This window comes from Ranitomeya variabilis, chromosome 1 (assembly GCF_051348905.1).
Source record: "Ranitomeya variabilis isolate aRanVar5 chromosome 1, aRanVar5.hap1, whole genome shotgun sequence".
Classification (NCBI taxonomy): Eukaryota; Metazoa; Chordata; class Amphibia; order Anura; family Dendrobatidae; genus Ranitomeya; species Ranitomeya variabilis.
Window position 1 is genome coordinate 309,849,659 of NC_135232.1, and position 25,970 is coordinate 309,875,628.

Below are 25,970 nucleotides of genomic sequence, written 5' to 3' on the forward strand. Positions count from 1 at the left end.
AGATTCATTACACCTAAAAGCCAAGATCCTTAGATCAGGAACAGGACAGACATTTATAGGACATTTCAGAACTTTCCCAAGTTCGTTTGAAAACATTTACAACACATCCTGCACTGAACTACTGTACCCAATTTATTATATATTTTATACCAACTCAGACTTAGAGTCCACCAAAATGGACACCGACTCCAAAGCCCTGTGCATGTGTATATTTTGAAAATACCCTTCACTAGTTCTGAAAGAAATATACAGTATATGTTGGGTAAGTTTGTAAATCCTTTACATTTGGCTCTGTTCACACTGCCAGATGTGTCCTACAACGGACAGTCAATTATGGAACCCATTGATGTATAATGATAGCAGGAATACTCAACTTATTCAAGGTCTTCTAATAAAGCTTGGCCTTGTTTTGTGGCTGTGAACTGCATCAGATACATTTTTTAATACTTTATTATGAAGCAAACATGAACATAATTGCATTTATATGCATTTGTCTTTCACTACAAAGTATTCAAAAATGTATCTGATGTGCAAGGGCCCTTATTACATGGCGGTCACTCAGCTAAATTGTTGTTCAAGTAGTACAAGAACAGCTTGAAGGATTCATACTGAGAGATTTCCTTTCTGGCCCATAGAAATGATGCCCGAGAAAGACACCCTGTATGAATGATGCCAATATGCCACAATAATGCATAAGAACAAGAGACAATTCTTTAAAAGGCACAAATCATTTCCAGGGTGGCCTGTCTGTTAAGAAGCCTCTCCTTGAAGTCAGTCTTCCTGAGCAGCTTGATGACCGCGAGCTATCCTTCCTAAGTGAGCTCAAGCAAGCTTTGGCACTAGTTGGTGGATCACACACAGAAGGGCATCCACCAGAATCAGAGCCACTTTCTGGGGGCTTCCAAAAATTTCCTTTTCCATTATGCGTCCCAATAGCACCGTTTCTATCATCAGGAGGGTGAACAGCTCGAACAGGAATTTGATTGGTTTTGACCTTGGAGTTCTGGGGATGCATTACTGGTGGGGGGCTCCAAAGAAGAGGACGAATACGAATTGAATCTTCTTTTTTTACCCATGGCGCTTCCCAACTACAGTCTTCTATCTTTGTTCCAAAAAGAGACTCGTCACAAAAAGAAGGCGAGCGACTCTTTACTCTGAAAAATAAAAGATCAAAAAAGAGCAAATGTCTTAGAATCTAACTCCAGAATGAGCAGATTTCAGTATCTTACATGCAGTGGACTAGTACATTTCCAATCACGACACACAGATATTTGCTACATGCAACAGTAATTCTTATTGGAATAGACAGTGACAACCTTAAAACTCACTCTTACTATGCAAAACACTTAATTAAATGAGTTTTCCTCAATAGATACTGAATTTAGCGAAGATGTGCATGCTTAACCTCTGCTGCATTCAGACAGGAATGTTGGGATCAAAGCGATTTGCAAGTTATCCCTATGGGTTTTCATCCTATAACCTTCAATTCTGGGAAAATTAGGTCATTACAGATTTTCACCTATCAACTGATCCTGGATGGTCTCATAACTGGGATCCTAGGTGATTAATATTACAGGATAAAGCAAGAGCAATGTTGTGATGAAGTGAAGTGGTACAAAGCATCAGGACAATGTGTTAACCCCTTGACCTCAATTTATCAAGAAAGGCGACTATCTTGATGGACTTGATGAGGAGGCGTAGTTGAATCAGACCCTCCTGAATCAAGTGAATGACAAGTGGCCTGCACCTCCATGTGCCATGCCACAAATCTTACTCCTGTCAGAGACTGGACTGAGATGTCTTGCGTAAGGAACACCTCAACTCTTCATTAATTAAACGAGGTGTGGCAAAGACCCCCCCGCTTTCTGGTATAAAAGCTTTAATGAAATCGGAGCCTGTGTGTGGCACTTCGCACTCAGGCAAGCCAAACCATGAAGATCTTAATGAACAAGTTATGAACTAAGATCCCTTCTAAAACACGTGCAAAGCTTGGAATAGCCAAACACATTAGATGGCTTCTGGAGGAACAATGGTTTAGTCAGCCCACAGCTTATCTATGGAAGAACAATATGACTGGCAGTCCAAAATCGGACAGGAGTGATCAAGGTCTCTACCAGCCATTGTCACTACTTCACAACAGGAGCACTTACAGTAGTCAAGGACAGCTCTGGAACAGTAACATATGCACATCTTAAAAATGGCTATGGCTGAAATAGTCAAAACTTTCATGGTAGACTGAGTTATATATATGGAAACCTGGCAGTAAAAAGTCATTTACCCTGCAGCACCACCATAGAGGAAATCAAGAATTATGCAACATCAACTGAAACTAGATGGGCATTTCCTGAAGGAAATACATGGTGCTTGAACAGCGCTGCCAGCTTTACAGCAGCACTTACTTTCACACACGGGACCAGGGGGGCACTTACTTTCACACACGGGACCGGGGGGGCACTTACTTTTCACACACGGGACCGGGGGGGGGGCACTTACTTTTCACACACGGGACCGGGGGGGGCACTTACTTTTCACACACGGGACCGGGGGGGGCACTTACTTTTCACACACGGGACCGGGGGGGGCACTTACTTTTCACACACGGGACCGGAGGGTGTCATAGTCACTTTATTCTGATGTTTGACTTTGATAAATGATCATGTCCTAAAATGGACACCGTACATTTGCATAGCTGCCATCTTTGGAAGGTGAAGTTGGGGGTCATGGAAAGGTCACCATTAATTCCTATGGGAATTTTTTTTTTTTTTAAATGCGATTTTTAAAAAAACTACAAATCGGATTGTCTCCAAAAATACATAGCACACCTGTCCCCACCGAGGGCTTCGAAACGCGACCTGAACGGGGTCTCTGCGCCGAGCGGTTCGGGCCGCATTAATTGCGGAAAGTGTGGAGAAGAAGAATAAAATATAAGAAATCGGATTACAATATGTTGCGTGAACCTAGAGGGTTCAAGCACCATAATAAATTGTCGGTTCGATGCAGGAAAAGTCTTCTGAGGAGAGACATTGTACAGAACTGGACAAGAGATCCTGAACTCAGATTTCAAAAACAGAGAATTTCAAAATTTTCAGCTTAAAAGATCTGAATTAGCACTGAAACTTCAGTCCCTTGATACCTACCGTTATGTAATTTCTACACAATCAGAAGCAATTCTTACCTATACTGTGTTCTCTTCCGAGGAGTCCCCACAGGTGAGCAGGCAGTCCTAGCTGTGGCATTACTCGCTGAATTCTTGTTCTCTTCTGGGAGCCTTAGATATGATTCTTGGGCTGGTGTTCCTATGGTCCACTGAAGAGCTGGGTCCACTTTACCCCCAGAGCTGCCAAAAAGGGTCTCATCTACAAAGGAGTTAGAGGCTTTATATCTGTAAGCACTCCTTTTTTTTGGTGGCAATGATGTACGTTGCCCAGTAATGGAGAGATCCAGCGACATGTCGACATCAGAGAGAATGGAAGTCCTGGAATCTACAGATAATTTACAATGTGGTTTATGATCAGCATAAGGTACATTAATAACATCTTCACATGATGTGCATCTCCGTATTACCATCATCTCTTACATTACCGCCAGGTCAGGAGCCATTAAAACTGATATCATATGATAAAATTAAAGACACATTAACACTGGGATCATCTTATTTAATTTTTCTTATTTCCATAATGTATGTAAATGATATGGACACCTTTGGGGGCTTTTTTTTTTTTTTTTTTTACATAAATGACTTAAGCTAAAACATGTTGCTATAGGATTTCATAAAAATATTTTTTAACACTTTATCTTTTATAGGTATTTTGTTTCACTGCAAATTGCTGGCTACATAAAGAGTTTACTAAGAATTTGTGAGTCAACTTGTTCTGATACAGAGTTTGTAAATTTTTCATCTCTCGTTCTCTGAGCTTCTCCATGGGGAGTTATGACCACAAAGTTTAACTCAATTTTTATACGGTCTGTAAAATATTTAGAATTGAGAGTCCTCAGTGGTTGATACCTTTTAATGCCTAACTGAAAAGATGGTAAATTGCAAGCTTTCGAGACTACTCAGGTCTCTTCATCAGGCTTACACTAACACAAAATCTGAAGAATCACATACTGTATTGATGCACAACACAGCACAGAAATAATATCATAGATAAGACAGGTGACATGAAGCAGAACTACCATTATGGGAGAGTGATAAACAGTTATGTCCATAAATATTGGAACAGTTCATAGATAAGGAGTCTGAATGTTTTATTGTCCTCTGATTGGGGTCTGGTTCTGAGTTGTGATGCCCCCACAAGGTCTGAGGAGTGAATTCCTTAATTGATGTAAAAAACATAAATCTATGCAACACATTCATTCCTGCACTGAAAGTGCACTGCTACAGCGCAGGCCCAGGCGGCACCATCTTGGAGGAGGATTTTCTTCTCCAGTATGATGGCGCCGCCACGCATGCGCAGTAGCAGATATTGGATCACAGCTATATACACCAATAGCTGCTACTGCGCCATTTTCAAATTGTTTTTTTTTCTAGTTTAATAACATGAAGAACAATTATTATTGGCACATAAAACATGCAATTATGCTGCAGTAGGTTTTTTGTTTTGTTTTGTTTTTTAAGTATGTACAGATATTCATTATGTAAACTAGGGGGCAGGTTACTGAGGGATCAGTGACCTGTGAGCAGTCTGCATTATGAATATCTAATCAGAGCACCATGTAAAGACCCCCCTTCCAGGCCCGCCCAGAAGCTCGAGCATATCATTAACTAAAAACTGAAAATAAAGATTAAAGAACAACCACAAGACAGATTTCATCAACCAAGGTATCATTTTAATGAGTATAACGGCGCTGACCTGACACTGCCTGTAGGTTACTGTTCACAATAATGCTGACAGGTTCCCTTTAAATGCAAAACAGATTGGATTTTGAGCAGACACTAAGAAAACCAAGTGATAACCATCACATTTGAGACACCAATTTTTTTTTCCACACGAGGAAGCGACTCAGTCAAAGAGATATAGACCTCATGATATAGTGAAAGCGCGTCTTAAACCAAGGTATTAGAAGCATCATCTTTTCTTGTGTGATAATCAGAACAGTCTTATCTCAGTGCAAAGGCATTCATCTTGACTATCAAAGAGGTTTGTCCTTTGCCACAGGGGTCTGACAAGTAAGGGGACATTTTAACTCCATCATTAATTCCTCCCCTTATAGTTTTTTACTGAGTTGACATTATATCACTCCAAAAGCGCATTGACTGGATATTTAACCAACTCACCACTTTGTTCAGTCTACCAATTTTAAGACTTCAATCCTGAAAGACATTAAAAAACTGAAGCAAGTTCAGAGCAGAGTTACCAGGATGGTGAGCGGACTGAAAAGCATGTCCTACTAGGAACAGTTAAAAGGATCTGGGAATGTTCAGCTTGCAAACAAATAGGCCAAGAGGAGACTTAATAGCTGTCTACAAATATCTGAAGGGATGTCACAGTGTAGAGGGATCATCATTCTCATTTGCACATGGAAACACGAGAAGCAATGGAATGAAACTGAAAGGGAGAAGATACAGATTAGATATTTGAATAAACTTTGACCCTGTTCATGATCAACGAGTGGAACAGGCTGCCACGAGAGTTGGCCAGTTCTCCTTCAATGGAAGTCTTCAAACAGAGGCTGGACAGACCATCTGTCTGAGATGGTTTAGTGAATACTGCACTGATGGTTTATCAGCCTCATACCAGCAACTCCAACTTGCCTTTTCCTTTTGAACAGCAGGCCAGTATACCTTCAACTTACCACTCTAAGCCAGTACGGTAAATTGAGGCATTGAGAGTTTAATCACTTTGCATCCAGGGGCCATTTTGTGAGTCCAACTAGAAGCCTTAACTGGACTTGCGGTAGTTTAATTCAGCAGCCAAATCCATCTTGCAATCTCCAACTAGGAGAGTAAACTGAAATGTAGATGTTTATCAACTTAAATGCTGAGCAGTCCATCTTATGACACCAGACTAGGAGGATCAACTGGACTCTAAATGGCTAACCAGCTTAAATGCCAACAAGTCAAAATTATGACTCCAGACCCAAAAGACTAACTGGACTTACAATGATTTAATTTGATTTATCACTACCATGACTAATTCCAACTAGAAGGATAACTGGGACGTAGATATTTTGCCAAGTTAAAAGTCGACCAGTCTATTTGAAGACTCCCCACACTAGACTTACGATGGTTTCATTCTGATTAGAGCAACCATTTAAGGCCCCGTCTCACACAGCGACGCTGCAGCGATACAGACAACGATGCTGATCGCTGCAGCGTCGCTGTGTGGTCGCTGGGGAGCTGTCACACAGACAGCTCTCTCCAGCGACCAACGATCAGGGGAACGACTTCGGCATCGTTGAAACTGTCTTCAACGATGCCGAAGTCCCCCTGCAGCACCCGGGTAACCAGGGTAAACATCGGGTTACTAAGCGCAGGGCCGCGCTTAGTAACCCGATGTTTACCCTGGTTACCAGCGTAAATGTAAAAAAAAACAAACAGTACATACTCACCATCTGTTGCCCGTCAGGTCCCTTGGCGTCTGCTTCCTGCTCTGACTGAGCCGCCGTACAGTGAGAGCTGAGAGCAGAGCGCAGCGGTGACGTCACTGCTGTGCTCTCACTTTACGGCGGCTCAGTCAGAGCAGGAAGCAGACGCCAAGGGACCTGACGGGCAACAGATGGTGAGTATGTAGTGTTTGTTTTTTTTTACATTTACGCTCGTAACCAGGGTAAACATCGGGTTACTAAGCGCGGCCCTGCGCTTAGTAACCCGATGTTTACCCTGGTTACCAGTGAAGACATCGCTGGATCGGTGTCACACACACCGATTCAGCGATGTCAGCGGGACCTCAACGACCAAAAAAAGGTCCAGGCCATTCCGACACGACCAGCGATCTCGCAGCAGGGGCCTGATCGCTGGTACGTGTCACACATAGCGAGATCGCTACTGAGGTCGCTGTTGCGTCACAAAACTTGTGACTCAGCAGCGATCTCGCTAGCGATCTCGCTATGTGAGACGGGGCCTTTACGCCTCCTACCAAGAGAACAAACTGGGATGTAGATGTTAAATGCGGACCAGCTCAATATGCTCTCCAAGTATGAGGGATGGATTAGAAATCTGCTGGACTCACTAGCTACCATCAGGACTGTATTTTATTAAAGGAACCTTCTTGTTGTTTCATAGAATCACCACAGATCGCCGATATCATCTGGAAACCATCCTTACCTATATCAGTATTGCTAGCAAAGGGTAGTGATACTTTGCAACAGTTGTGAAAACAGACCTGCAAGCCACAAGTTGGCTGGCTAACCAGTCAAAAGCCACAGCCCTCAAATTTGTGCATACCACTGAAAGTCATACTCCACCAAAGTCCTCATCAAGTCCCATAGTGAGGCAGAGGCAGCCACGGTGTTTAAAATGCTATCACTTTTGGGATTTTAATATATAGGACCCCCAAAGTCACTTCAAAACTTAATAGGTCCCTAAAAAAAAAATAATAATTGTGAATTTCCTTGAAAAAAAAAAAATGAAAAATTACTGCTACATTTTTAAACCTTCTAAAATTCTAATAAAACCACATTTTACAAAAGGTGCTGATTTAAAGCAGACATGAGGGAACTTATTTATTCATGTTTTTCTGCGGTATGACTATCTGAACTAAAGGGATAACCATTCAAAGTTCGAAAATTGTTAATTTGTTGAAATTTTTGTAACATTTCTGATATTTTTATACATAAATGCAGAAAATATCGATAACAATTTACTACGATCATAAAGTACAATGTGTTGCGAAAAAGCAAATCTCAAAATCAATGGGATATGTTGAAGCGTTCCAGAGTTACCACAAAGTGACACTGGTTAGATTTTTAAAATTTGGCCCGGTCACTAAGGGGTTACGTTCTCCCAAACCGATAACATTTCAGCGCCAAACTGGGTTCCTGGACTCACTGCCATGCTTACTAGAGGTTGCTATGGAACATTCTATGGTGTTCTATGATTCACTGCTACTCCGGCCGTGTGCTCAAGGCTCCTACATCCAAAGGACAGGGAACCACATTAAAGGAGGAAGTGGGAGTTTTCTTTTTTTGTGTGTTCTTGGCTTCATGTCCAGAGACATGGGCAGATCCCTATCTCTCTCTCTCTGGTGCTGTCATGGGTGAGGGGGAAAAAAAAAAAAAAAAAAAAAAAAGTCTGATACTCCCCCTTTCCTTTAATGAAACCAAATTACGCAAATATTTTTAGTCAAAAATACGTGCCTTAGGTAAAAACAAAAATTCAATTGAAATGTGTTCATATCCTCTTAACCCCTATCTGACCTCGGACGGGATAGTACGTCCGAGGTCAGAAGCCCCTCTTTGATGTGGGCTCCGGCAGTGAGCCCGCATCAAAGCTGGGACATGTCAGCTGTTTTGAACAGCTGACATGTGCCCGTAATAGGCACGGGCAGAATCACGATCTGCCCGCGCCTATTAACTAGTTAAATGCCGCTGTCAAACGCAGACAGCGGCATTTAACTACCGCATCCGGCCGGGCATGACGGCATCGCCTGACGAAGCCACGCTAGGTGGCGACACGCGTTGGGCTTCCTGCCCCCTGGACCGCTGGTGTTAGGTGGTAATGGTCATGTTCTCATAACAGGGTTAACCTCACAGAGTTAGTGGTGCTTATTTTGGTCATTTGAGCCCACCATATGTGGAACACTGGATGCATGGCCAAAATGTGATTAGATCTCGTTATCCTGTTACATATGCATACCTTTATATCACCAGATATTTAGAGAGCTAGTACTATATATTTATTATCGTTTATTGCAATTTATGCCATTCATTCTTTATCTGGGATTGTGCTCTTTTTCTGTTCAGCCCACAGTATGCATATGTAGAAGCATGTAGGTAGGTTTGCCTTAATTAGTTTCAAGTAGCTGTGTTACGGTTTTCTTACAGCAGTACCACCCTTATACACCGGGTGGTGTGGATTTTGTCATCAGAACCCATCATTTGGGTTAAAATTGTGCACCACACTTTATACTATCTGTTTTGATATTATGCTCACTGTCTGACTAATCCTAAGGGCATAATTGCACAAACATACATATGTGTTTCAGTAATCTTCTCTTGCAAGCGAGCTGTGCCATGCTTTTCTAGTGCTACATTTTTTGTGAGACAGATACCCTTGTATTATCTGTACCTATTAGCACACCAATTTATACAGCGTAATTGTGCACATGTAACTGCATTTCTTGTCCATTCCATCCACCATGTCCAGGGGTGGGGTTTCCCATTTGTGTCGAGGTTTTAATTGTTTTTATTGGTGTGCTGTTTGTGTTTTTGCTGACAAATAAAATTATATTCATTTGAATTTTAGTGGTGGTCCCTGCTATATAGCTTGATACTTTTCTCTCTTTTGTTTGTTGTACTGGTCAAATCAAGCTTGGGTTGACCCCCTATGTGCTATTGTGCATGGATGGTGCCCTCCGCCCTTTGAGCATACGGCATCGCCGAACCCCGTCACATGATCGGAGGTCGGCGATGCTTCAGTATTGTAACCATAGAGGTCCTTGAGACCTCTATGGTTACAGATCCCCGGCAACTGTGAGCGCCACCCTGTGGTCGGCGCTCATAGCACACCTGCATTTCTGCTGCATAGCAGAGCCGATCGTGCTGTGCCTGCTTCTAGCCTCCCATGGAGGCTATTGAAGCATGGCAAAAGTAAAAAAAAAAAAAAAGTTAAGAAAAAAATGTGAAAAAAATAATAAAAAAAATATAGAAGTTTAAATCACCCCCCTTTCGCCCCAATCAAAATAAATCAATAAAAAAAAAAAAAATCAAACCTACACATTTGGTATCGCCACGTTCAGAATCGCCCGATCTATCAATAAAAAAAAAAGCATTAACCTGATTGCTAAACAGCGTAGCGAGAAAAAAATTTGAAACGCCAGAATTATGTTTTTTTGGTCGCCGCGACATTGCATTAAAATGCAATAACGGGCGATCAAAAGAACGTATCTGCACCAAAATGCTATCATTAAAAACGCCAGCTCGGCATGCAAAAAATAAGCCCTCACCTGACCCCAGATCATGAAAAATGGAGACGCTACGAGTATCGGAAAATGGCACAGTTTTTTTTTTTAGCAAAGTTTGGAATTTTTTTTCATCACTTAGGTAAAAAATAACCTAGTCATGTTAGGTGTCTATGAACTCGTAGTGACCTGGAGAATCATAATGGCAGGTCAGTTTTAGCATTTAGTGAACCTAGCAAAAAAGCCAAACAAAAAACAAGTGTGGGACTGCACTTTTTTAGCAATTTCACTGCACTTGGAATTTTTTTCCCGATTTCTAGTACACGACATGCTAAAACCAATGATGTTGTTCAAAAGTACAACTCGTCCCGCAAAAATTAAGCCCTCAATTGACGGAAAAATAAAAAAAAGTTATGGCTCTGGGAAGGAGGGGAGTGAAAAACGAACACGGAAAAACAAAAAATCCCAAGGTCATGAAGGGGTTAAGCGATTGTCTGCCTTTGACTTTCTGCATATTCAAAAGGGCCATTTTTTAATAACCTGATCACATGTCATCCTGCTGTGCAGCTCACAGGCGTTATCTGAGAGAATTTGGCAGCATGAATCCTATGTCTCTGCAGTGCCTCCACAGGAGAAATAACGTATTACAAAGTACATGTGATACATTAAAATGGTAGGTCCGCCAGAGCAAAAGACAATATTTCCAACTGTTCCGCAAGCCACCTTTGTAAGGAGTCAGACATCTGTGAGTCCTATACATGTTTCATCTGTGTTCTTCACAGATAGAACACGTATCCAGTATATTCTGTGTGGCTGTTCATGGGACTGCATTATTTTTTTTTCAGCCCTCAAAGAATAAAAATTCAATAAGGTATTGAAAGGTTAGTTTCTGATCAAAGTCATGGATCAAAATTTCCCATACAAGTCTATGGATCCGTGAAAAGTCAGTGACAGCACACAGATTGCATCAGTGTGTAGTCTATGATTAACATTGTAGTGGCTAGGCGAAGCTTTGTAATCCATTTTTTTCATATGAGAAAATCATTGATTAAGCCCAGCAATAGAATCACCTTGCAGAAATTTTGAAAGCCACTTATGGCCTCGATACACATTAAACTAATGTTGGCCAAAGCAGCTGATATCAAAGAGCTTGGCAAACACTAATGTGTATAGGGGCGATAGGGAAAACTGATAGTCGGGAGAGATGTCGATCGGATGTTTGATTTCAGACTGCTGATAGCTTTGTTCTCCCAGAGATAAGCCACCAGCTTTCTCATAGATAACACAGGAGCACTCGGCCAAATGAGGACTCGCGTATGGGAAAGGCGGACGAAATGGCTGCCTGCTGAACGATTGGCCAAAGTATAGTTTGGCTGACAACCATCTAAAGTTGGACCGAGGACCAGGTAGCAGCTCTGCAGATCGGCTCGACGGAAGCGCTTGCCCTCTCAGCCCAGGAGACAGACACAGCTGTAGTGGAGCTGTAATTTTTCCTGGGGAAAGAGGGGGGAGAGAGAGATATTACAGCTTAGATATGCTTTGCAAATTGCTCTCTTGATCCAGTTGGCAGTAGTGCTTTTTGATGTCCTCATCCCTTTATTTTGACCGTAGATCTGGATAAAGAAATTCTGATCCCTCCTCCAAGATTGTGTTTGTTGAAGTTAGTGGAGGACCACTCTTAGTACATCTAAGGAATGGAATTCTTCCTCTATAATTTGCTGGGAAAAAAAGGATGGGTCCAGTCGCAGAACAAATCTACCAGTCAGAATTCTCAAATAGGGTTCTTTGAGAGAGCCTGAAGCTCACTCACTCTCCTGGCTGTGGTAGTTGCTACCAGGAAGGCTGTTTTCCAGGATAGTTTGTTTAGGTTTATCGAGACTATGGGTTCAAATGGAGGTTGTTTGACCCTTGAGGATGACATTTAGATCCCAGGATGGGATTAAGTTGGTCAATCTTGGACGTAAATGGGAAGCAGCAGTCCTGAACTTTTTTACCCAACGCTGATCTGTTAAGCTTTGGTCAAAAAATGAGCTTACGGATGCAACCTGAACCTTGAGGATGCTAGGTTTGAGGCCCTTTTCCAGACCTTCTTGTAGGAAGTATAGAATTTGAACGACATCCAGATGATGGGGTTCTGAAGGACGAGACGCACACCAAGATATGAAGGTTTTCAATATTTTAGAATAAATGGCATTTGTTATTGCTTTTCTACTTTTCTGGAGAATCTGTATGACTTTGAGAGGCCTTTAATTTTTAGGATTGTAAACTCAGAAGTCAAGCAGTCAGACACAGGTTTTCGGGGTCCAGGTGGTAGATTGGACCCTGGTTAACAAAGTTTCTGATTGGTGGGAGAATCAGGGCACCTTCTAACCTCAAGGTGGAGATAAGATGTTCTTCTGCCCAAGAAAAGCTTATTGAGACTGCTTTTAGATCTTCGGACTTGACGACGGAGGTGAGCAACCGTGGTCATATGGTCTTTGTAAACACTTACGTGGTGGTCTTAAATTATGGATGTTGCTGATCTGAGTACCTCCTCTACTGCTTCCAGTTCTCTGAAATTGGAGGATCGCTGTCTGTTCTCCTTTGTCCAGATCACATGGAAGGCAGTGTGGGAAATCAAAGTCCCCCATCCTAGTCTGCTGTCATCCATTGTTATTGTTGATAGAAGATTCTAAATCCAGGGGACTCTTCTCCTTATGTTTTGAGCCACCAGGTCTGAGAGGACTTTACCCTATCGGGGACCGGAATCTTCCTGCTCAGGGATTCTAAGGATCTGTTCCCATTTAAAAGGATGGAAGTCTGTAGAATTCAAGTATGGACCTGGACCCAGGTTACCGCCTGAATGCATGAGGTCATGGAGCCCAGGACTGACATTGGATATCTTATGGAAGGAAGGTTATTTTGGATCTTAATTGGATTAGTTTCTCCTTTAGTAAGAAGAATGTTTGTTTCTGCGAGTCCAGTAGAATACCTAAGAAGGTTTTGCCAGTGAATGGGATTAGGTCTGACTTCTGATAGCTTACCAGCCATCCTAGGAACAACAACTACCTGAGCCATGAGTAGGATGTCGTCAAAATAAGTGATTATGCAATTCTCTTTTCTGAAGAAAGCTACGACTTCAACCATTATCATTGTAAAAATTCAAGGTGCTGATGATATTCCGAATGGTAGAACATTGAACTGGAAGTGCAGTATCTGTCTTCTTTGGGTAATAGCAAATCTTAGAAATTTCCATTAGGTTGGATGGATGGGGACATGATAATAGGCTTCCTGTAAATTGATGGTAGCCATGACGAAGTTCTGCCCTCTCAGGGGGACAGTAGACTTTATGAACTCCATCTTGAACCTTCTGTAAATGATGTATTTGTTCAGAGGTTTTAAGTTTATGATTATTCTGTAGACACCACTGTTTGTTTGTTTTTAAACAAGGAAAAGCCAAGAGTAATGAATGACCCCTGCTTCTATCTGCTTCTGGAACTGGCGAGATTACTCGAAAAGAGTAAATCTTGCAGACCAGATGTCAGGGCATTTTTTGCAATTTTGCAGAAGAAAGGAGAGTTATTCTCAGCCTTCATGGAGCAGAACTACATCTTTACACCTTCCTGGGCAGAGTTTAGGATCTATGGACTTTAACAAATTGTGCGCCACTGAGGGAGGAATTCTGAAATATGACCTCCTAATATTCTGGAGACATTGCTTGTTCTGTTGTTGGTTCTAGGAGAGAAAAATATTTCTGCCCCAACCTCGTTTGAGGTAACTCCACCAGCCTTACTTTCCCTTCCCTTTGTATTGAGAGAGTTGTTCTTAGGGAGGCCAAAAGGATCTTCTCCTGAAGTTCTTCGGCTCAGGCAAAAGATTTTTGCTATCTGAGGCCTTTTCCAGTAAATCATTCAGAGCCAGTCCGAACATGTATTCTCCCCAGAAGGGACTGGAACAAAGCTCAAGTTTAAAGGCCACATCTCTGTTACACAATTTTAGCCAGAGTCTTGCAGAGTTAGATAGAACTGAAGATCTTGCCGCCACTCTGACTCATTCTGCCAATGCAACCACCAGGAAACAAGTAACCTTCTGGAGAAGATGTAAGGAAACCAATATATCCTTCTCTGGGACCGCCCATACTGAGATTATCTTCCAATTGAACTAGCCATCAGCAGGGCTGTGGAGTCAGTAAGACAAACATCCGACTCAGACTCCTCAATTTCCATGACCCACGACTCCACAGCACTGGCTCACTACTCACAATGTACATAAAGTGCAGCACAGATTCATCTCAACTACTGTAAAAGCTGAGATCCTTAGATCAGAAATAGACCAGACATGTATAGGACTTTTCATAACTTTAACAAAATCAGATGAAAACATTACAGCACGTCCTGCATTGCATTACTGAACCCAATTTATTAGATATTTTAGGACTTGGAGCTGATCCATTTTATACAGACTCCAACTCCACAGCGCGATCTGACATTTGTCTTCAGCAGGGCTGCCAAAGTCTCCCAGGGTTTTCTTAGCAGGCTATCAATCTTCTGTTCTAACATATCATTAAGCTGGGAGGAATCTTCTAATGGTAATGTTGGTTTCTTAGCCACTCTTACTACTTGGATGTTGACCTTTGGTATTTCAGACCAACATTTGGAGATTTATAAATCTCCTCATCTACTGGAAACCTATCTTTTCGTTCACCAGAAATACTTAGCCATTTCTCAGGAAATTCCCACTCATCCAGGATTAGGTTTTGGACGTTCTCTTGTATGGGAAACACCATCTCCTTTGATTAGAGGGCCTCAAACATCTCTGTTCTGGAGGTTTTCTCCTCTACTTCCATGGTATTCCTTACTTCAGTAAGGAGTTCTTCCATATCTTCAAAGGAAAAATATATATTTATAATTCTCCTGGGCCTTGGTCTGGGGTTAAAGTTAATTACCCCTCCTCCAGTAGTTCTTCCAGCATAGGCAGGAGACTCATTCCTAGGAGACTCAAACTCCTCCTCTAGGCTAATTTTCCTTTTCTTAGCTTTTAGTTTCAATAATTTTATTTGAAAAAAAAGTATCATTTGACATGAAAAACACTAATATAAAAGTGCAAGGATCCCCTCTCCTTTTCTTAGCTTTGAAGGTATTCCGGATGTGGACAGGGAAAAGGAGGCTAGGGAAGAATGAATCTCCTGGCGAATCATCCCCTTAATTTCCTCCATTAAAGAAGGCTGCTACTCCTTAATAATCTTAGCTATGAATCCCTGGCATAGTGGGTTTCTATGGGAGGATGAAAACTTCTTAGCACATTTTGCATGTTTATGGCTTGTCACTTTAGTTTTACTCTTTGGTTCATGATCCCTGTCCCCCAGAAGGAGAGGGAAGAAGAAGAAATAAGACTAAGATATACAGGTCCTTCTCAAAAAATTAGCATATAGTGTTAAATTTCATTATTTACCATAATGTAATGATTACAATTAAACTTTCATATATTATAGATTCATTATCCACCAACTGAAATTTGTCAGGTCTTTTATTGTTTTAATACTGATGATTTTGGCATACAACTCCTGATAACCCAAAAAACCTGTCTCAATAAATTAGCATATTTCACCCGTCCAATCAAATAAAAGTGTTTTTTAATAACAAACAAAAAAAACATCAAATAATAATGTTCAGTTATGCACTCAATACTTGGTCGGGAATCCTTTGGCAGTAATGACTGCTTCAATGCGGCGTGGCATGGAGGCAATCAGCCTGTGACACTGCTGAGATGTTATGGAGGCCCAGGATGCTTCAATAGCGGCCTTAAGCTCATCCAGAGTGTTGGGTCTTGCGCGTCTCAACTTTCTCTTCACAATATCCCACAGATTCTCTATGGGGTTCAGGTCAGGAGAGTTGGCAGGCCAATTGAGCACAGAAATACCATGGTCAGTAAACCATTTACCAGTGGTTTTGGCACTGTGAGCAGGTGCCAGGTCGTGCTGAAAAATGAAATCTTCATCTCCATAAAGCATTTCAGCCGATGGAAGCATGAAGTGCTCCAAAATCTCCTGATAGCTAGCTGCATTGACCCTGCCCTTGATGAAACACAGTGGACCAACACCAGCAGCTGACATGGCACCCCACACCATCACTGACTGTGGGTACTTGACACTGGACTTCAGGCATTTTGGCATTTCCTTCTCCCCAGTCTTCCTCCAGACTCTGGCACCTTGATTTCCGAATGACATGCAAAATTTGCTTTCATCAGAAAAAAGTACTTGGGACCACTTAGCAACAGTCCAGTGCTGCTTCTCTGTAGCCCAGGTCAGGCGCTTCTGCCGCTGTTTATGGTTCAAAAGTGGCTTTACCTGGGGAATGCGGCACCTGTAGCCCATTTCCTGCACACGCCTGTGCACGGTGGCTCTGGATGTTTCCACACCAGACTCAGTCCACTGCTTCCTCAGGTTCCCCAAGGTCTGGAATCGGTCCTTCTCCACAATCTTCCTCAGGGTCCGGTCACCTCTTCTCGTTGTACAGCGTTTTCTGCCACATTGTTTCCTTCCAACAGACTTACCATTGAGGTGCCTTGATACAGCACTCTGGGAACAGCCTATTTGTTGAGAAATTTCTTTCTGGGTCTTACCCTCTTGCTTGAGGGTGTCAATGATGGCCTTCTTGACATCTGTCAGGTCGCTAGTCTTACCCATGATGGGGGTTTTGAGTAATGAACCAGGCAGGGAGTTTTTAAAAGCCTCAGGTATCTTTTGCATGTGTTTAGAGTTAATTAGTTGATTCAGAAGATTAGGGTAATAGGTCGTTTAGAGAACCTTTTCTTGATATGCTAATTTATTGAGACAGGTTTTTTGGGTTATCAGGAGTTGTATGCCAAAATCATCAGTATTAAAACAATAAAAGACCTGACAAATTTCAGTTGGTGGATAATGAATCTATAATATATGAAAGTTTAATTGTAATCATTACATTATGGTAAATAATGAAATTTAACACTATATGCTAATTTTTGGAGAAGGACCTGTACATATAACCTGAACCAAAAAGAGGGAACTACCAATGCCAGGAGAACTTATTGGGACTGGATTAGCCCTGGCTCTGCAGTTCTGGAGCGGGAAAAACATAAACCCTCCATCATTTACACCTGGTCAAACAGTGGTGGTCGGAAAACCCCACCGATCAGCTGTATCCAGCTCCAGCACTGGCCAGATGTAAACCACACAGGAGGCAGAACATCACAGCGCCACACACAATGCAGTGGCCACTGCCGGTACTGCAGATCAGCTCCTACCCCAGGCAGTAACAAGGTGTGAACAAGGCCTAAGCCTGCCCTGCGGCTCCCATACACGCACCGACATGCTGCCCCTGCACCCCGCTCGGCCAGGGTCAGGCCTTATGTGCAGACAGGAGGTCATGTAATGGGACAATAATACAGTGTACAGCGGACTCTGCCTGTGCATGGCCTCCGTTACCTGCTCACTGGCGGCTCAGCAGCCCCGGCTCCCATGGCAATAGCACAACATCCGACCTCTAGGACCGCGCCACTAGTCAGGAAGCGCCCCAGACCTGTACCACAGCGCCGGCCCCAACACAGGCCCAGTCCCCTGCCCTTACTGCACACTGCAGGCAGAGGAAACAAGAAGACGCTTTATTATAGGAAAACACATGACAGCAAACACAGCAGCACCCCTCTAGGGGTAATGGTACAATCCAGGAAGTGACGCGGGGACGCTTCCGGGTGTGGGGACACGTGTGTGCGGTGCCGGAGCTGTGGGGACGGGACCGGGGTCTGTGATCGGGAAGTCAGGGTCTACGCTGCGGACACATGGCTCAGAGGAAGCGCAAGGGGGCCCGGGCGAGGAAGCAGAGGCAGCTGGACAGGGCGGGCGGCGACGATAGCGACACCGGGGAGTTCGATGTCAGCACTGGGCTACCGGAGCAGGATGAAGTGGTGAGTGCAGTGTGGGGAGCAGCAGCTGCCCGGCCACTGGGTGGCGCACTCCATGTGTTCTACTCGTGTCACAGTGGGTGTCCTGTCCTCAGAGGAACACACTCCACATATAAACGTGTCACAGTGGGTGTCCTGTCCTCAGGGGAACACACTCCACATATAAACGTGTCATAGTGCGTGCCCTGTCCACAGAGGAACACGCTCCACATATAAACGTGTCACAGTGGGTGTCCTGTCCTCAGGGGAACACACTCCACATATAAACGTGTCACAGTGGGAGTCCTGTCCACAGAGGAACACGCTCCACATATAAACGTGTCACAGTGGGAGTACTGTCCTCAGAGGTACACACACCACATATAAACGTGTCACAGTGGGAGTCCTGTCCACAGAGGAACACGCTCCACATATAAACGTGTCACAGTGGGAGTCCTGTCCTCAGAGGTACACACACCACATATAAACGTGTCACAGCGGGTGTCCTGTCCTCAGAGGTACACACACCACATATAAACGTGTCACAGTGGGTGTCCTGTCCTCAGGGGAACACACTCCACATATAAACGTGTCACAGTGGGAGTCCTGTCCTCAGAGGTACACACTCCACATATAAACGTGTCACAGTGGGAGTCCTGTCCTCAGAGGTACACACACCACATATAAACATGTCACAGTGGGAGTCCTGTCCTCAGAGGTACACACACCACATATAAATGTGTCACAGTGGTGTCCTGTCCACAGAGGAACACACTCCACATATAAACGTGTCACAGTGGGTGTCCTGTCCTCAGAGGTACACACTCCACATATAAACGTGTCACAGTGGGTGTCCTGTCCTCAGAGGTACACACTCCACATATAAACGTGTCACAGTGGGTGTCCTGTCCTCAGGAACACGCTCCACATATAAACGTGTCACAGTGGGTGTCCTGTCCTCAGAGGAACACGCTCCACATATAAACGTGTCACAGTGGGTGTCCTGTCCTCAGAGGTACACACTCCACATATAAACGTGTCACAGTGGGAGTCCTGTCCTCAGAGGTACACACACCACATATAAACGTGTCACAGTGGGAGTCCTGTCCTCAGAGGTACACACACCACATATAAATGTGTCACAGTGGTGTCCTGTCCACAGAGGAACACACTCCACATATAAATGTGTCACAGTGGTGTCCTGTCCACAGAGGAACACACTCCATATATAAATGTGTCACAGTGGTGTCCTGTCCACAGAGGAACACACTCCACATATAAACGTGTCACAGTGGGTGTCCTGTCCTCAGAGGTACACACTCCACATATAAACGTGTCATAGTGCGTGCCCTGTCCACAGAGGAACACGCTCCACATATAAACGTGTCACAGTGGGTGTCCTGTCCTCAGAGGAACACGCTCCACATATAAACGTGTCACAGTGGGTGTCCTGTCCTCAGAGGAACACGCTCCACATATAAACGTGTCACAGTGGGTGCCCTGTCCTCAGAGGTACACACACCACATATAAACGTGTCACAGCAGGTGTCCTGTCCTCAGAGGAACACACTCCACATATAAATGTGTCACAGTGCGTGCCCTGTCCACAGAGGAACACGCTCCACATATAAACGTGTCACAGTGGGTGTCCTGTCCTCAGAGGAACACGCTCCACATATAAACGTGTCACAGTGGGTGCCCTGTCCTCAGAGGTACACACACCACATATAAACGTGTCACAGTGGGTGTCCTGTCCACAGAGGAACACACACCACATATAAACGTGTCACAGCAGGTGTCCTGTCCTCGGAGGAACACACTCCACATATAAACGTGTCATAGTGCGTGCCCTGTCCTCAGAGGTACACACACCACATATAAACGTGTCACAGTGGGAGTCCTGTCCTCAGAGGTACACACACCACATATAAATGTGTCACAGTGGTGTTCTGTCCACAGAGGAACACACTCCACATATAAACGTGTCATAGTGCGTGCCCTGTCCTCAGAGGAACGCGCTCCACATATAAACGTGTCACAGTGGGTGTCCTGTCCTCAGAGGAACACGCTCCACATATAAACGTGTCACAGTGGGTGTCCTGTCCTCAGAGGAACACGCTCCACATATAAACGTGTCACAGTGGGTGTCCTGTCCACAGAGGAACACACACCACATATAAACGTGTCACAGTGGGAGTACTGTCCTCAGAGGAACACGCTCCACATATAAACGTGTCACAGTGGGTGTCCTGTCCTCAGAGGAACACGCTCCACATATAAACGTGTCACAGTGGGTGTCCTGTCCACAGAGGAACACACACCACATATAAACGTGTCACAGTGGGAGTACTGTCCTCAGAGGAACACGCTCCACATATAAACGTGTCACAGTGGGTGTCCTGTCCACAGAGGAACACACACCACATATAAACGTGTCACAGCAGGTGTCCTGTCCTCAGAGGAACACACTCCATATATAAACGTGTCATAGTGCGTGCCCTGTCCACAGAGGAACACGCTCCACATATAAACGTGTCACAGTGGGTGTCCTGTGCACAGAGCAACACACTCCACATATAAACGTGTCACAGTGGGTGTCCTGTCCACAGAGGAACACGCTCCACATATAAACGTGTCACAGTGGATGCCCTGTCCACAGAGAAACACACAATCAACATATAAATGTGTTTCAGTGGGTGCCCTGTCTCCAGAAGAGCACACCACATATAAAGGTATCAGAGTGGGTGCCCTGTCCTCAGAGGAACACACCACATATAAACGTATCAGAGTGGGTGCCCTGTCCTCAGAGGAACACACCACATATAAACGTATCAGAGTGGGTACCCTGTCCTCAGAGGAACACACCACATATAAACATATTAGAGTGGGTGCCCTGTCCTCAGAGGAACATGCACTCCACATATAAACGTGTCCGAGTGGGTGTCCTGTCCTCAGAGGAACACCTGTTAGGGTTATCACTTGTTCACTAGGAAAAGGCCTGGTGATGCAAATTTTCCAGCATTATAAAAACCCAGCCTGCTCTAACCTTATACCAAAAAACAGCAGCCATGGGTTCTTCTAAGCCGCTGCCTAGCACTCTGAAAATAGTGGCAGCCCATAAAGCAGGAGAAGGCTATAAAAATATAGCAAAATTGTTTCAAGTTGCCCTTTCCTCAGTTTGAAGTGTAATTAAGAAATGGCAGTTAACAGGAACAGTGGAGGTCAAGATAAGGTCTGGAAGACCAAGCATAGTTTCAGAGAGTGCTGCTCCTTGGATTGCTAGAGAGGCAAATCAGAACTTCAAAAGTCGTTCAGACAGATTTAGCAGACTCTGGAGTTGTTGCATTGTTCTGCTGTTCAGAGATACTTGTACAAATATGGCCTTCATGGAATAGTTATCAGAAGAAAATCTCTCCAGTGTCCTCCCCATAATATTCAGTGTCGGAAACATGCAAAAGAACATTTAAACAGGCCTGATGCATTTTTGGTCCTGTGGACCGTTGAGGTTAAAATAGAACTCTTTGGCCACAATGATTAAAGGTATGTGGGAAGAAAAAAGGGCACAAAATTTAATCAATAGAACATCTCGACAACCTTTAACCCCTTTCCGACATCGGGTATAATAGTACATCAATGCCGGACTCCCCCTGTTTGGTGCGTGCTCCGTTGCTGATCCCACACCTTTCCGGGCACATGACAGCTGACATGTGCCCGCAACAGCCGCTGGTGGAATCGCAATCCACCCATGGCTGTTAACTATTCAAATGTTACTGTCAGTTTCTGACAGCAGCATTTAACTCGCGTTTAGTGCGTCGAAAATCCCGCCCATCGGTGACCCCGTCACAGGATCAAGGGTCACCGATGGGTCGGCATCACAACCAGAGGTCTGAAGCAGACCTTTATGGTTTTCATTGTCGGATTGCTATGAGCGCCGTCCCTTGGGTCGGCGTTCATGGCAAATGAGCATTTCTGCTACACACAGGCGATCTGACCATCACCTGTGTATAGCAGAGGCGATCGAAGTACTTCAGCTTTTAGTCTCCCATGAAGACTATAGAAGCATACAAAAAGTACTAAAAATGTTTTTAAAAATAAAAAAAATATAGAAATTCAAATCACCCCCTTTCGCCCCCCTTCAAAATAAAACAATAAAAAGTAAAATATACACATATTTGGTATCGCCACTCTCAGAATCGCCTGATCTATCAATATAAAAAAGAATTAACCCAATCACTAAACGGTGTAACGAGAAAAATATTCAAAAAGTCAGAATTATGTTTTTTTGGTCGCCGCTACATTGCAATAAAATGGAATAACGGTTGATCAAAAGAGCGTATCTACACCAAAATGGTATCAATAATTAAAGTCAGCTCGGCACGCAAATAAAACGCTTTCAACCAGCCCCAGATCACGAAAAATGGAGACACTACAGGTCTCGGAAAATGACGCCACTTAAAAAAAAAAAAAAAAAGAAAAAGGGGTTGAGCATGGGAGTGGAGCAATCATGTTTTGGGGTTGTGTTGCAGCCAATGCCACGGGGAACATTTCACGGGTAGAGGGAAGATGGATTCAATGAAATTTCAACAAAATATTGAAATTAATTATTATATAGAGAGAAGAAATGTGGACAGTGGATGACCTCCTGCTGATCACCATAAACTTAAGGTACCTTCACACGAAGCGACGCTGCAGCGTCGCTGTTTGATCGCTGGGGAGCTGTCACACAGACCGCTCTCCAGCGACCAACGATGCCGAGGTCCCCGGGTAACCAGGGTAAACATCGGGTTGCTAAGCGCAGGGCCGCGCTTAGTAACCCGATGTTTACCCTGGTTACCAGCGTAAAATGTAAAAAAAACAAACAGTACATGCTCACCTGCGCGTCCCCCAGCGTCTGCTTCCTGACACTGACTGAGCTCCGTCCCTAACAGCACAGCGGTGACGTCACCGCTGTGCTTTCACTTTCACTTTAGGGCCGGCGCTCAGTAAGTGTCAGGAAGCAGACGCTGGGGGACGCGCAGGTGAGCATGTACTGTTTGTTTTTTTTACATTTTACGCTGGTAACCAGGGTAAACATCGGGTTACTAAGCGTGGCCCTGCGCTTGGTAACCCGATGTTTACCCTGGTTACCAGTGTAAAACATCGCTGGTATCGTTGCTTTTGCTTTCAAACACAACGATACACAGCGATCGGACGACCAAATAAAGTTCTGGACTTTATTCAGCGACCAGCGACATCACAGCAGGATCCTGATCGCTGCTGCGTGTCAAACTAAACGATATCGCTAGCGAGGACGCTGCAACGTCACGGATCGCTAGCGATATCGTTACAAAGTCGTTTCGTGTGAAGGTACCTTTATACAGATCACATCGCCGGATTATCGTGTACTTATGCAGATGACCTCTCCGGTCACCTTGTATTTATGCAGATGACCTCTCTGGATCACCGTGTACTTATGCAGATGACCTCTCCGGTCACCCTATATTTATGCAGATAACCTCTCCGGATCACCGTGTACTTAGGCAGGTGACCTCTCCGGATCACCGTGTACTTAGGCAGATCCATGGTCTCCTTTTTACCACAATCAAGCTCACAGGAATGCGCAGCATATTTGTCACATGTAAACATGTACTGAAGTGGCAGTTGTCCATTATGTGTGATATAGATCACATAATTTGTAATTACAAAACTAATTAAAGGGAACCTTTCATCTGATTTCTTGCTACCTGAACCACAGACAGCAGGAATAACACACTGGCTGCCGTATTGCAGCCACGTATGTTTTATTTTGTAGCGCTGCATCATTTCAGAGAAAACATACTTTGAAAAGCTGGCCAGAGACTGTGCAGCGGATGGCTAGTTCAAGGAAGATCCATGGCATTATCAACACCCCAGTCCCCATGGGTCCCTGACAGATTTCTCCTTATATACACACATAGAAAGAACTGTCATTCTAGGGAAACAGGGCAGGTAGAATCTTACTTAGAACAGACCTCAGACATGTCATCCAAGATATATTATCCACAGCTGGCTTTCCAAATTATGCTTTCACTGACAGGCTAAAGAATTACAGGGTGAAACATACCTGGGTGTAATAACACTTGGTGTCTGGTTCATGCTCCCCATAGTTTGAATCTCATGACCTGTTCCCTTGAAGGCCTCATGCATATGGCTTAATGTCAGCACCTGGAGCCCCATGTAGCTGTCACTGCTTCTAGAGGAAAATAACTCTGTAATACTGCATGTGATGGTGTTTTTTCCTAATAGTATAGGGATGCCGTGTAACTGTATTGGAGCTCTGTTTTGGAACTGTAGAGCACTGAGCCATAATATTAGGCCAATTCCAAGAACGTGCCCACTTCTTTGAGGACGGTTTTTCATTTGTCTTAAATGTGTTATTTTACCTTTTGCAGCATCTTCCATCATTTCCAGCAGCAGATGCTGGCTCAGACACAGAGCTGGATACAAGACAGCTGGTCCGAGCACAAAACAAGAAGAAAAAGAAATCTGGAGGTTTCCAGTCTATGGGTATGTCACTTCCAGTGTTCTGTTTTGGTAGCCCAGGTGTCACGGGGTTCCCGCAACAGAGAGGAGCTATAAGACCACTTTGTCTGATTTCTCCTACTCTCACACTGACTATAAGCACTTCACCTTCATATTAAATGGTTATAGCAATGCAAGGGTTAATCTACTCAGCCGAGAGTTCCCGGAAGCTTACCTGCCTTAGGCTCTCAGTTGTTCACTGTTGGCCACTCTTCTATATAAACTGGACTGTGGCAAGTAAGCATTGCCAGAGTTAGCTTCATTGTTGCATGGTTCAGGAGTTGGTGGTGTATTGTTTGAGAAGGTGTTTGGTGGATTTATCGAAGACTGTTGCTAGGTTTTGGTTGTGTGCAAATCCTCTCCTTCTTTGGTTTTTCTCATCCGTCATTCCCTTGTGTCTCCCTCTGTTTGTGGGTGCATTTTTGTATGATTGATATTTTCCTTTATCCCTGTTCGTATTACCTTGTTAGTCTGGTTGGTATATAGCCATACACTACTATTCCCCTCTTCCCCGGGTGGGGGAAGGGAACAGACTTAGGGTGGATTCAGGAGCTCAGTAAGGTACGTGGCCCCGGCGTCTTCACCATTAGATGTAATCTGGGGAAAAGGCATAGCTAGGGTGCCGCTAACGTTAGGGACAGGGAAGGAGCCCCTGGCCCGGGGTTATCTGACAAAAGAGTTGTGACACCAGGTCTATGCTAATAATGGCTGTAAGCAAGATTTAGCAACTTTTACATGCCTAGGCCCTCTCTCAGCCTTCCAAGGTGAAGACGCTTCAGGAAATTGCAGGTTTTTCTGAAGCGACTTCATTGGAATTTCTGTTGCCATTTTTGTGGAATTGTTTTTGCTCCACCTTCAACTTTTCAGCTTTGCCCCTATAAAATAAAAACAGCTTATACTCGCCTCCCTTGCTGGTGCCGTTCCTGCGGTGTCGGCACTCGCTCTCCCTGTAGCTCTCATGCGGTTGTTGTGACATGTGACCTCAGCACCCAGTCAGCACTGGTGTCACTAACCACGCTTTCGGACTAATTGAACATGAAGATGAAATCAGAGATCAGCTGCAGCCGGTCTTCCTCTTCATGTTCAATCCGTCCAAAGGCGAGGACAGTGACGCCAGCCCAGTGTGTATTCCAGTACGAGGATGTGGAAACTATACAAAAAATTATCAACACAAAGAAGTTAGTGTTGTAAAAGGCACGAAGGCACGGTCTTTTATTGATATTGAAGAACTATCCATAGGATACGTCAGGTCATCAATTTATTTTTCTCTTCAAAATTAGCTGATCAGCAGTACTACTACACAGTTTATGGAGTTGTTCTTTTCCTCTCCATACCCTGATTAACTAATCAGTGGGGTTCCAGATTTCAGACTCCCACTGATCTTATATTGATGACTTTTCCAAAGGATAAACAAACCCTTTAAATCCAGTTCACTATAATATAACACTTTGCCATTGAGATATTTTTGCCTAC

The 25,970-nt window shown here is 43.9% G+C and overlaps 2 protein-coding genes across 2 annotated transcripts in view; one reads left to right on the plus strand and one right to left on the minus strand.

The window, feature by feature from the left end:
- Window positions 1–585: 585 nt before the first annotated feature.
- Window positions 586–17,635, minus strand: RITA1 (RBPJ interacting and tubulin associated 1). The gene is made up of 3 exons (XM_077296556.1): window positions 17,503–17,635; window positions 3,176–3,482; window positions 586–1,154 (listed from the first exon to the last, which is right to left on the minus strand). Exons 2-3 carry the CDS (start codon window positions 3,448–3,450, stop codon window positions 728–730), a joined length of 702 nt encoding a protein of 233 aa, XP_077152671.1. The 5' UTR covers window positions 3,451–3,482; window positions 17,503–17,635; the 3' UTR covers window positions 586–727.
- Window positions 17,636–17,695: 60 nt separating this feature from the next.
- The window catches only part of DDX54 (DEAD-box helicase 54), a 43,576-nt gene continuing 35,301 nt past the window's right edge, over window positions 17,696–25,970 (plus strand). Inside the window, exons 1-2 of the mRNA XM_077296501.1 lie at window positions 17,696–17,981; window positions 24,368–24,482. Coding sequence (XP_077152616.1) covers window positions 17,856–17,981; window positions 24,368–24,482 — 241 coding nt within the window. The 5' untranslated portion in view covers window positions 17,696–17,855. The remainder of the gene's footprint in view (window positions 17,982–24,367; window positions 24,483–25,970) is intronic.

Bases quoted from the DNA above. Each gene is read 5' to 3' on its own strand.
- RITA1 (XM_077296556.1), bottom strand. From the start codon at position 3,450: ATGTCGCTGGATCTCTCCATTACTGGGCAACGTACATCATTGCCACCA. The intron at 1,155-3,175 runs GTAAGAATTGCT...TTTATTTTTCAG, and splicing joins CGGAAGAGAACACAGTATAG to AGTAAAGAGTCGCTCGCCTT.